General features: G+C 38.1%; 1 protein-coding gene across 2 annotated transcripts; it reads left to right on the forward strand.

The window, feature by feature from the left end:
* Positions 1–58: 58 nt before the first annotated feature.
* On the forward strand, positions 59–7,653 carry LOC110792604 (protein sym-1). 2 transcript variants are annotated; one of them, XM_021997429.2, is made up of 8 exons: positions 59–552; positions 1,971–2,058; positions 2,565–2,659; positions 4,751–4,823; positions 4,972–5,064; positions 5,184–5,270; positions 7,059–7,139; positions 7,242–7,653. In XM_021997429.2, the coding sequence occupies exons 1-7, from the start codon at positions 224–226 to the stop codon at positions 7,137–7,139; spliced, it is 846 nt and encodes a 281-aa protein (XP_021853121.1). In that variant the 5' UTR covers positions 59–223; the 3' UTR covers positions 7,242–7,653. The 2 variants fall into 2 exon arrangements, with proteins under 2 accessions (XP_021853121.1, XP_021853120.1); XM_021997428.2 differs by having other exon boundaries at positions 61–552; positions 7,236–7,653.
* Positions 7,654–12,397: the final 4,744 nt, after the last annotated feature.

A 12,397-nucleotide genomic window follows, 5' to 3' on the forward strand; every position in this document is an offset into this window, starting at 1 on the left:
GATATATATCCAATCTAACCATGTAAAATGCCCACTTGAATTTGTGAAATTCCAAATGAATAATACTAATATACTATATAGGCAAAATTCATGCATTCTTGGTTCATAGAATTGGATTAAACAATACTTTGGCTCCCTCCATAACCCCAAGCAAAAACCCTTGTGAAACCCAGACTTGTGTACCTTTCAAAACCACCATATCAGCTTAAACAAACACCGGAAAATGATTCTCACCGCCACAACCATTCTCCGCAAAACCCCTCTTTTCCTCCCCCGCTCCTCAATTCTCTCTCCTCCCCGCAACTTCACCTCCATTTCACCAAACCCACTTCAAAGTTTCAACTCAATTTTCAGTAATAGGCAGTTGGGGTTTCCTGGGTTGACAAAGAAACAAATGGGTCAAGGTTATTCTCGGGTTTCCGCGATTTCCGGAGGTGGTTCCGGCGGTTCGTCTGGTGGTAATGACGGCGGAGTGTTTGGCGGGTCCAGTGATGACGGTGCTGGTGGTGAAGGTGATGGCGGGAATCAGTCTAAATGGGGTTTGTTTGCATGGTAAATGCTTTATTGCTTTTTATTTGTGAATTTTTTGATTTAGCTGCTACTGCAGTGGATAGTTGTGCGTAATTTGTTTTACTATAGTAAGAATGTGGTAATGAAGATAGACTTAATTAGTTAATTGTGAATTTGTGATTGTTAGTGTATGGATAGAGGTGGGTATAAGCCGAAATTGAATTGGATGACGCATCTTTGTGCACAGGGTATTAGCCATGTTAGGAGAAATATGTGAGCTTTATAGATGACAATGGAAAATGGTTCATTGTGAATTGTAATGATCCAGAAACAGAAAAGTAAAAACAAAATCATTGCAGTATGATGGTTTTAATATGTATAGGAGGTGGTTATAAGCACGGTCGAAGTAGATGAGGAAAACACCTTGTTTGTGTATAGGGAATATTGGGAATTCTTTCTTAGAGAATCATGTCAGCTTCATAATACTGGCGGTGAAAATTGGTTCCATTGTGATGATCCAAAAAAGAATAGTGAAAAAAAAATGATTGCATTGTGAATTTGTGATGGTATTGATATGTGGAGGGAGGAAGTACAACCATACAAGTGTGACATGTGATTGAATTGAGTGAAAAAACAAGATGGTTGCTTATACTGAGACCTTATTAGCTCAGAGTTTATCATTTTAGTCAAATGTGCTGATTGTTCTTTGTTGGCTTGACTGTTTAGTTTTGTCTTTTAGTTGTATCATTGTTATTTTGTTACTGCCTATAAGATTCACTAGTTTTGAAAATTCTTGACTTTGTCAAACTGGAAGTGAGGATTGAAGAAGTGGATCGGAAGAATGGATACTTCAAATCTGTTGAGCTGCATAAAATAAAATGGGTGCCATATCCTTTTATTTGTTTGATTAGAAGTGCCATCTCCTTTTATTAGCAGGCTCTCCCTTCCCCCTCGGGTAACTCATCTATACGGGGTATTTGGTTTGTGGTGCTATTTTATATAGTAGGCTTAGTATTGGCTGCAAATCTTGCTTTGTTGCATGATCAAGTTCTATATAATTTATGATGCGATCGTCACAGGCCTCACAGCTATATTGCTTTGTATTATGACGAACTAAATCAAAATGTCTCAAAATCTCAATAGGTTTTTTACTTGGTAACTTTAGGTCTATCAAAGTTATTTGTTCAAAAGGTAACAAAATTTATGAACTTGCTAATTTTTCTAAAGCTATAAACTTGCTAGTCTACAACTCATACTCCACGGATGTTTGTCATCAGGCTTTTCTTAAGGCTATTTTGAAAGGCAATACAAGCTGTTGCATAATTATGTATTTCTGACTGGTACTTTAGCATGTAAATTTTGTGTACAAGAGGAAATTGCTGAATTAGTGTATGCAGTAAATTTTCTATAATTATAATCACTTTAGCGATTTTCGCAGATGCTAATTCATTGGGTTACAGGTACATGGACCTTCTAGTGAAGTCTCCTGTCTTGACAAAATCTGTGACTTCCGCATTGTTAAACTTGGTTGGAGACTTGATCTGTCAGGTATGACTTCTCACTTCTCTGTTGTAATCCTCGAAAGGAAGGTTGAACCATGTAGTTATTTACTTTTTTCTGTTGGGTTCGTGTTACATTGTTTAATTTCCCAAATGTTGCCTATTATTGATTTGGAATTGTCAGTTTGGTGGACCAGTCTCATAAAAGGCTCATGATAAATATTTCTTTCCTCTCAAAACAATTTGGTAGTCTACTTCATGTTTATTTTAATGTATCAATTCCTTTATATATCCAAGTTATTTAGGTTCTGAAAAGTTGTGGTACACCTACAAACACAAATTTGTAGCATGGCTTCTTAGATTCCTCAAGTGCATTCTGCAAATTCCTGTCTATGTTAATTTATGTTTCTGTGTCACAACCCTTTAATGTGCTGGTAAATTGGAAAACCAAGCTACACTTTGATTGTCTGGTGCTTGATATTAGTGGCTTGCTTCAGTCCGTGTATTTTGATAAACAAATTCTGTATAACTGATATTGGTATTTTACTCATACAGCTTGCTATAGATAAAGTGGCGTCTCCGGATTACAAAAGGACCTTCACGTTCACCTTTTTAGGACTGGTTTTGGTGGGTCCGACACTGCATTATTGGTATGGCTTCAGAATCCAAACATCATGTAGAAATTATTTCAAAGTTCCTTTGTGGATTACACTTTTCACTGGAGAATTAACAACTTATACCCCGTAGTAGTTTATAAGGTTCATTTCGAATATGTCCAGGCCTCGTTTGGTTGGACAAAAATGTTTTTCAATATTATTGTGGTCTTGAACCACAGATATATCACAAAACCCCCCTATTTTTTGAGTTGCAGCACTACAAAACAAAAATTTAAAATAAAACTGGCTGTTGATCATAGCCCACCGAGCCGCCTATGCTTGCCCACCACATGAATTACTTCCTATCCAATCACTCTTGGCCTTGTTTTATCCCTATCTGAAATGAGGCACAAGATAAGAAGACCATCACACCATCAGCGCCCGTGAGTGGCCTAACCCCTGCCGTCTTCTGCCATACTCAACGGCGTTTAGTCTCCACCATAAGCAAGGCAGGTGACTGTTGGGTGGCAGACAGGCTACACAAAGAAAGTTGTCTACTAGCAAAAAAGCGTTTGTTGACACAAACCATGGCTTCCCTTCTAAATTGTTTGTGTGGTGATAGTTCAGCAGGAACACTTGACAAGAGGGGGGGGGGTGAATTGTTTCTTGGGAACTTGGGTAAGTTTCTTGCGGAATTTAAACAATAAAGAAACTGTGATCAATAAGCGAAGAAAGATATGAAACTGAGGAACCTTCTTCATCCTAATCAAGAAGAACCTCACAACTCTTTTGTATTAATGTAATACCTCTATTACAAATACACTCTTTAACTCGAGTTCCTCTCGAACACGAGTTCCCCACAGCAATCCCCGTCGATTACTGTGCTCCTCTTTCTCACTCTGACTTAACTCTAAGTCACTCTTTCTCTCTCTGACTTAACTCTAAGTCACTCAAGGATCACTCAACCTTTAAACCCAAAATACAATTTGATAGAAAACACTAGTACGTAATAAAGCTTATAGTAATAACTAATAAGGAACTCAAGGAACACTCTTTTTGTAAACTGATTCTTTTAAAACGTTTAAGCTCTTTAAGATATATTTTGCAGAGATCAGTTGTGTTTGAAAAAGCAAAAACTCTTTTCCTTTTATAGAGGAGTTTTACTTAAGGTTGGATACCCATGTTTCCCTCAACTACCCACTAACTGTTACTGCTCAGTAACATGGGCATAGTTGGAGAGAAACAGGGGAGACCAAATCAAACACTAATTGCACGTTTAATTGAAAAGTACTGGGAAGAGTTTAAGGATCATGGGAAAACCTTTTGCTTGGTAAACAAGGAAAATGGAATTTAGAATCCTATGTTTTTATTTATTAAATTCATTTTATTTATTAACAAAGATTTTCTTGATTAAAACTCTTTTATAATTACAGTTAATATTTTTCAATTAAAACGTACCAAAATACTTAGGTTCCTTTTGTTCCAAACTACGTATAAACAATATTAAATACTTACATAAATCCTAAACATAATCTCATATGTTATAGTCTTCATGTTGCACCTTTAGGAAGCTTCACTCGAAGTCTTCACAGTTTGTTTGTTCCTTCTCTGGAACATCGAGGATCCACATAATATATGAGGATTTCGCCTAAGGATCTCGCCTTTGTAAACTTGCCAAATGATTAATTCTTCAACGTAGTGTCTGACATGGATCAAGTGACTTGCATATATTCCACTTTGCTTAGTTTATCCAACTTAGGATCTCCCTAACTTAGCATTATCCCTCTAAGGATCTCGGAACCTATTTTGCAACATAACTTAACCAATAGTCAGGAGTTTGCTTTGTCATCATTAAAACTTTAGGGTCAACATGTGGTGGTGTGTATGTGTGTGCGTGTAGGGGGAGGGGGGGATGTTTTTATCAGGTGGATTGGAAAACAATTTTTCAGCCCACGTTTCCCTTTTTTCAGCCCATGTTTTCCCATTTTCTTCCCTCCCAACCAAAACAAAAGATAGTTGTTTTTATAAAGCCCTAATACTGCATACCTTCTACATTTTCAGTGCAAATCTATGACTTTACTTTTGACTCTGTTAATCTTTTATGCAGTATGTATCCATCTAATAGATGCAATTTCATGTAAATAGGTATTTATATCTTAGTAAACTGGTCACGGTACCTGGAGCTTCTGGTGTCTTCCTGCGTCTTATACTTGATCAGGTTTTTTTTTTCTTTCTATTTGTTTATAATCTTTTCTTCGTTTGATTTGGGCTACCGTGTGACCTGTCAGTAAACTTTTATAGTTGATTTAAATATTTCTTTTCTGCCTTTCATATGTTACTCAAGGACTGGTTTGTATCTATTGCAGTTCTTCTTTGCACCTATCTTTATTGGAACTTTTCTCTCCACGCTGATCACATTGGAAGGAAGGCCTTCGCAAGTTGTCCCGAAGCTTCGACAGGTTTGTGGAGTCAACTTTATAAATTCTTTCGTTGCTTGAATCTCTGATAAAAACCTGGGTTGTTACTACTTTGCACCTTTAGAAATACAGTCATATTAATAAAAGTTTAAATTCTTCAGGAATGGTTTTCATCTGTGATTGCTAACTGGAAATTGTGGATACCGTTCCAGCTTCTGAACTTCGGTTTTGTTCCTCAGCAGTTCCAGGTATGTTCATATGATCATGTAGAGGTTCACTTCAAAAATGATTTCTTTGAGAATTGCAAGGATTTTCTACTAGCCTATCCGGTGCTCAGTTTGCGGCGGGTTATGCTGGCACTGAACTTATTAGGCCAAGTGAACCTGCTAAGCATCAATATTAGGTTAAGGGGCACTTTAGGGAGTAGCATAGCTTTTCATTTATAAGTGGATTAAAATGTAAGATAACTAGTTAGCTCTGTAAATAGAGGAGATGAGGCAGAGTGTTGGCATGTGAATGTTGATGAGAGTTTTCGTTAGCTTTTAGAGTGTTAATTGGGAGATAATCAAGCCTCTCCTTGAATATCTACATTTTCTGTGGTTTCCATTTTATTAATCAAAATCTTCTTGTTCTTCCATTAAAATCTTCCATCAACGGTGTTTAACAGTGTTACCTAATATGCACATTTATCCCGCGTTCTGAATACACACGTATTATGTACCGGGTATTAGTATTGGGGAACACTTTGGACTAATTTAACATAATTAGATAGCAAATTGCTCGTTCTGTACCGAAGCGTACGGCGTACTTCGTAACACTGGTGTTTAAGCTAAGGTAATTCTTAGTTGAATCTTACTCTCCTTGGGAGTAGGTGCTGCTCAGAAATGATCATGAGATGTGAGGGAAATCAAGTGATTTTGATGTTTTAGCTAAGAGCTTCTACACACTATGCATATCATGTTGGTTTATTTATGGAATTACGGAGTAGCAGAAAGTGGCTTTCTTTCGTTTATGTATGCGAATGCAAGGAAGACCTATCATTTATCTCAATTCTCCTATTAACAACGTAATAAAGTTTTCAGGCAAAGGTTGCACTGGTGGTAATTTATATACCAGAGTTTTTATTTTTTTACCTTAAATCTCTTGTAGTCCAGCACACAGAGTAACGTGGTATCTCCTATCCCATGGTGTTCCACGAGCCACTTCTAGTTGGTTTAAGTGGAATTGTCTATAGAGGTACGGGGCATTGTGTTCTAGAGCTTTTAGCCCTTCTTGAAGAATTCATAAATGTACTTTGTGGTAATGTGCATACTATGTTCAGTAACAACAGACATAGAGGAGGTGAAGATATAGAACTTAAATATGGTAAGAATCATTCCAATACATGTTAGAACTTCCTATCAAAATCCAAAATTTAGGCATCAGGTGTAGTTTAAGTAATATTATGCTCAATAAATTATCTTATGAAAATCTTTTAACTGGACATTAACCACACCTCTGGAACAATTTAAATACATAGTTTGTATAATATGGGAGGGAGGGGATTGATGATTTTCGAGCTTGAACGAGGTATCAACGAGCTTATCAACGAGTTACGAAAGAGTGCTCATGAACATTCACGAGCCGAACGTGATGTTGTTCGAGCTTAGGATTTTTGTTCAAGCTCGTTCATTAATTAAAAAACGAGCTTTGACCGAGCTTGTTCGCGAGGTATCCGCGAACGTATCCGCTCATTTATAGCCCTATGCTCAACTAATTATCTTATGAAAAACTTTTAACTGGACTTTAACCACACCTCTGGAACAATCTTAATACATACTTCGTATTATTTGGGACTGTGGGGATTGATGATTTACTCTGATGTTGGTCATGGCGAGGGAAGTAATGCCCATGATTTGTGTTATTTATGGCGAGTTAAACTTGTACCCCGTGATAGTCATTAACTAATGTTGACTCTCTAAGTTAACGGTTGTAAAACTCTGTTCTACAATAGTGTATCATATCTTAATGTCATCTGTTTTTGGCCTGAATTTCAGGTTCTAGCGTCCAATTTTGTTGCTGTAATATGGAATGTGATATTATCGTTTAAAGCTCATACAGCGGTTGTCACAAAATAAGTATGTTTCTGAACCTTCTCCAATCTTTGATTAGTGCTGCTTTACTTAATACTCTGATATTTTCTTTCATTGAATGAAATTAATTTATCTGGCTAGGTTCAGAAAGCGTTCACACTTAATTAGGTTATGTGATGAACTGATGATACACACACTGCAAAATGAATAGCTTCATTTTCCTGAAGCTGGTGCCCCTGGATTGTACACAAGCTGTTTTTACATTGCTATTCACGATCACTTACTGAAAATCGCAAAACTATATCTTTTACTTTCATCTGAATCGGCGGATGGGTAGCAATGTGTAAAGGAAGTTGTTTCCAATTTTGCCCTGCAACTTTCCCTCCCACCACCTCTCTGGGTTGCTGCAGAACATTGGAGAAGTGTGGAGGGTCTGTCTTACCATTCATTCTCCTGGTGCCCAGAAAAAGTATGGCACATTTTTATGATGTTCTTGATTAAACAGAAATGTGTAATATCTCTTGACTTCATTCTTTAATTTAGCCCCACATTTTGATGATGTTCTTGATTAAACAGAAATCATTACATACGAGCCCGGAAGATAGTAGTTTTCCCCCTAGTTGCATGCACATCGTTCACCACACAAGCCCGATATATGCTGCTTCATCAACGAGGAGACTATTAGGCCTAAACTTCATTGGTTAAACGTATATAGTCAATGCGAAGCTTCTAGCGGAGTCGTCGACTACGCTCAATGACTGATTTTAATATTTCATGAACCATTTTGATACCATAGCTCCACGTCATCATTACATTTACACCTAGTCTATACCTAGTATTTAAAAAGAAAAATCATACATGAATGCTCATCCAATTAGCATCAAAAAATATAATAGCTCATCCAATAATTTCTTTTTTTTTTTGACAGTTTTTTATTTATTGTTTCTATGTTTTACAACTTCAATGCCTCTTACGCTTCATCTTTCTTATTCAACATCAAGTTACCATAGTCCAATATACTCAATACTTATTAGCCTTTTCCAATTCACTCCTTTAACATTCCATATTAATTCAACGTATGATTTTAGTAATTTTTCAACTTTCAAATTATACCTCTAATTAATTCATATATTACCAACTTTCAAATTATACCTCTAATTAATTCATATATTACCAACTTTCAACTTTCTCACTAATTAAAGTTTCAATAAACACCTGAACAACCACTATAAAACTGCGCGTTCGTTGAGTGGTCTCAAAAGCTAGTTATTATAAAAAGAATGATCTCCTTGGTCATATATCCACCTTTTTCAACGACTAGGCCCACATCTGATTTTCAGCAAGTCAAGATGGTTCTATTACCTACCTTTGGTAATGTAGAAGAAGTTCGATTTTTGATCTTAACGCTTGCGTGTTAAGGGTCACTCTTACTTTTCCAAACTAGTTAGATGACGTTGAATTTGAAAATAGTGAGGCTCAATTATGAATTCAAATAAGTATTGTAAAGGTCTTTTCACACTAAATCTAGCAATAAATCAAGAAATCAAGATATCAATCTAGCAATATCAAGAGTACTTTGTTTTGTTATATCTGCTAAAAATAATAATTAAAATATAAATTTAATTGTTGACCACAGTCGATGTGTCTATTACGTATTTGACTAGATTATTTTCCCCACATCCTATAATATTAATATGGAAATTTGTGGCTAATTTTGGCATAATTAATGATGTCAACCATTGATAAAGTCAACAAGATGTAGACCGTTGGGCTGGTTTAAATTGGACAAGGGGAATCATTATCTTCTTGGTGGGCCTTAACAGGTACGTGTAAGAGGTTAAGCAATAGTTTACCCATTTACCAGGCCCATATTATTAATAAGTGGGCCTAATGTCCACATTTCTAACTTTCTACATGGACCACTAATTTACACGTCTATTTCTGTGATTCCCAACTAAATAATTTAATATTGTAATTTATTTTTTCTGTTTGCTGAAAGTTGAGCAAGTTTATGATGATTTGAGAAACAGAAATCCAGCTATTTATTTGAGTCTTCACTTCACTTTCATACGTAGACTAATTAAAATCGTTCAATACAATGCCTAAGTCATTGTCAATTTCTATCAAAAAACGACATTCTAGTACTAATTCTTGGACTACTAATAAACTAGTTGTAATCTCAAGCGATTTACAAATTATTGCCTAATTTAGCTAAATTAGTTTTCAGATAATTTTTCTTTTGTGAAACTATATATGTATTTATATGTGAGTTTGTTATAAATCCGTATTTATGATGTGTATTGGTAAGTGAAGTATTCTAGATGCATTTTAAACGTTAATAAATTAAGTTCCGTTTGGTTTGTCGTACAACGTTTTTAGTGAAAAAATGATTTTTCATAGAAAACATTTTTCAAGGGGGAAAAAGAAACCATTCAAATAGCTTTTATTTGTTTGGTTCCTTACAAGAAAAATTATTAGATAAGGAAAATGAGAGTAGATGAGCTAGAGAAGATTATTGGGTAGAATGAAGGGAGGGGGGTAAGGAAGAAAAGTGGATAAGTGACTTCGCTTTCTTTTTAAAAAGTTTTTCCACCGTTCAGGAAGTAATGAAAAATTATTTTTCATCCCTTTGTCAAACCAAAAAAAAAAATTAAAATGATTAAAAATGTGTAACCAAAAAAAAACCCTAGGTGAAAAAGGAAAGCCTTGTATAATTAAATTTATTTTATTTAATTGTTTAACTTAATAATAGAATTAAACAATAGGAATTGTTGATAAATAACATCAAATTTTTCTGCAATAAAATATTACTTCATAGTATGTAGTATGATAAATTGCATGTAAAAGTTCAAAAGAAATACACTTGCGGTATGTTTGGTAGCCGGTCATAAATGGTGTTAATAGGAAAAATTTGTGTGTAAATTTGTAAGGATAATCAATATCCATTCTCATGGTAATACTATTTGTTTGGGCTCCCAATTGATTCTCAATTGGGCCACTAAGTCCAAAGCCCAATGGCTCTAAACAACAGCATCAAACCTACCAATGGCTAGTCAGCCATCCATTAAGGCCCAAGGCCCAATAGCAATAAATGACCTATGGGCATTTATTATGCAAACACTATAAATAGGCCGCCAAGGCTCACACCTCAAGGTACGTCCAATTTATCGCCTTAAGACTACTCTTCTAGAGAACTTCTCTCTAGAATCCGAGCATCGTTCTTACTTAGGCATCGGAGGGACTTTCCTCGGAAACACCCCCGAGGCTAGTGACTTTGCTCTTGTGCAGGTGAATTCGGACTCAACTCATTCAATCAAGCAAGATCTTCATCACACACGAAAGGGCCTTCATTAGAAGCTCATTGTTTCCATCTTTACAACACCGGAACAATTTGGCGCCGTCTGTGGGGAAGAACACTTCAAAGCCTTTGAAAGACATTAACCACCTCTTTCTGCAAAATGGTTAATGATGTTGTCAACAACAATGATGACGATATGATAGTGCGGTCAGATTCGGAATCTGACGAAGAGGAGCACCCTCAATCGGTGGCGAGGTCACAGCCAAGCAGAGCTACGACCGCCACAAACGCAGGACATCCGATTCCAACTAGGAAAGAGCTCACTGCGGCCATGACCATCATGCAAAACTTCCTCTTCAATGAGAAGCAGCAAGGATTGGCAAAAGACCGCAGAGAGGAGAGGAGGACCAGGCGAAGGCTGAACGAGCCGCCCAGTGTAGAGGTGTCCAGACCCGAACGAGAGCTCCCTCCCTTGACAGGAACACACCTGACGTCGAGATGGATGGAAAGCACGTGGGACACCCAAAAAAGGGCACAACAACAACCAGACTGGTTTGCAAGACCATCGCCTACTCCAACAGCTCTCCAAAGCGAATCGACTACTCAAAACACTCGGATCCGAAGCTCGGTGCTCAGCAGGTTGAGGCCCTCGGTCCACTCAAGGTTAAGACCTTCGATCCATACGAGACTCGGGGTAGGCGAATCAAGCAGATCTGGCGAACGACCCGAGGTCAGTAGCCGAGAAAGAAGAAGAGACAGGAGGCATGATCGAACCCCTAGCCCCCATCGTACGCCCGAACGTTCTAATCACATAACCTCGGCGAACGAAGGCATCAGGGCTAGACTCGGGAAAAGAATCATGACTCCCACGTCATCCCCTTTCTCGGACGAGCTGATCATGGAAGAAATTCCGAAGGTGAGGCTGCCAGCACACCTGACATATAGCGGAATCACAGATCCGAGGGATCATGTCATCTCCTACGAACAGAAAATGTTCTTGAGCCCCTACTCCGAAGCATGTTGGTGTAAATATTTCCCAACCACGCTAACCGGAGTGGCGGGAGAGTGGTTTAGATAGCTGCCGAAGGGATCGATCAAAAGCTGGAAGAAGCTGAAAAAGAGATTCTGCACACAGTTCGTGAGCAACAATCGCCCCGAGCGAACCACAGCAGAACTGACCTCAATCCAACAAGAAAGAGACGAAAGTCTAAGAGAATTCATGGCCAGATTCATGAAGGAATCAACAAACATACCAAACTTGCAGCCAGACGTGGCCATCTTCGCCTTGAAGCACGCGCTCCAGGAAGGGAAATTCCGTGACAAGCTCTCGATGAAAAACCCCTCCAAAATAGCCGACGTGCTCCAAATGGCTGATTCATTCATCAGAACCGAAGAGTTCAACAAAGCTGCTGCAAGGTTGAAAGGATCGTCGGATCCGAGAGACACGAAAAATGTCCAGAGCAAGCCCGAGGGCAGCTCAAGGAAAGGGAGGGAGAAAGTAGGAGTTAGAGAAATGAGCCCGAAGAAAGACGGGAGAAGGGGTGAACTTCAACCCAAGTACGCTAACTACACTCCACTAACTCTGCCCCGAAAGGAAATCTTTAGCCTCAACAGAAATGATGAAAAGTGGAAACTAACTGGGAAGCTCAAGTCCAACCCAGCTCGGAGAAACAAGAACAAATGGTGCGAGTTTCATGATGACTTCGGTCACCACACCGAAGAATGCAACTCGCTGAAAGACAACATTGAGGACCTCGTTCGCCGAGGTTATCTGAAGCAATACTTGTTAGACCGAAGGGAGGAAAAAGAAAAAGCCGCAAGTGGCAAACAACACGAGCAACCCCAGAAAAGGGTCTACGAAGCAACAGGGCACAAGAAGAATGACATCCTAGTGGTGTTCGGGGGACAGAAGTCTGGCCAGGCCAGCAAGAAACACCTAAGAGCTCTCACCCATCGAGTCAACTTCAGCGCAGTGGGAGACAACCAACCACGCCCCCCGAACATG

Source organism: Spinacia oleracea, chromosome 1 (assembly GCF_020520425.1).
Source record: "Spinacia oleracea cultivar Varoflay chromosome 1, BTI_SOV_V1, whole genome shotgun sequence".
Classification (NCBI taxonomy): domain Eukaryota; kingdom Viridiplantae; phylum Streptophyta; class Magnoliopsida; order Caryophyllales; family Amaranthaceae; genus Spinacia; species Spinacia oleracea.

Bases quoted from the DNA above. Each gene is read 5' to 3' on its own strand.
- LOC110792604 (XM_021997429.2), top strand. From the start codon at position 224: ATGATTCTCACCGCCACAACCATTCTCCGCAAAACCCCTCTTTTCCTC. The intron at 553-1,970 runs GTAAATGCTTTA...ATTGGGTTACAG, and splicing joins AAATGGGGTTTGTTTGCATG to GTACATGGACCTTCTAGTGA. The intron at 2,660-4,750 runs GTATGGCTTCAG...TCATGTAAATAG, and splicing joins GGTCCGACACTGCATTATTG to GTATTTATATCTTAGTAAAC.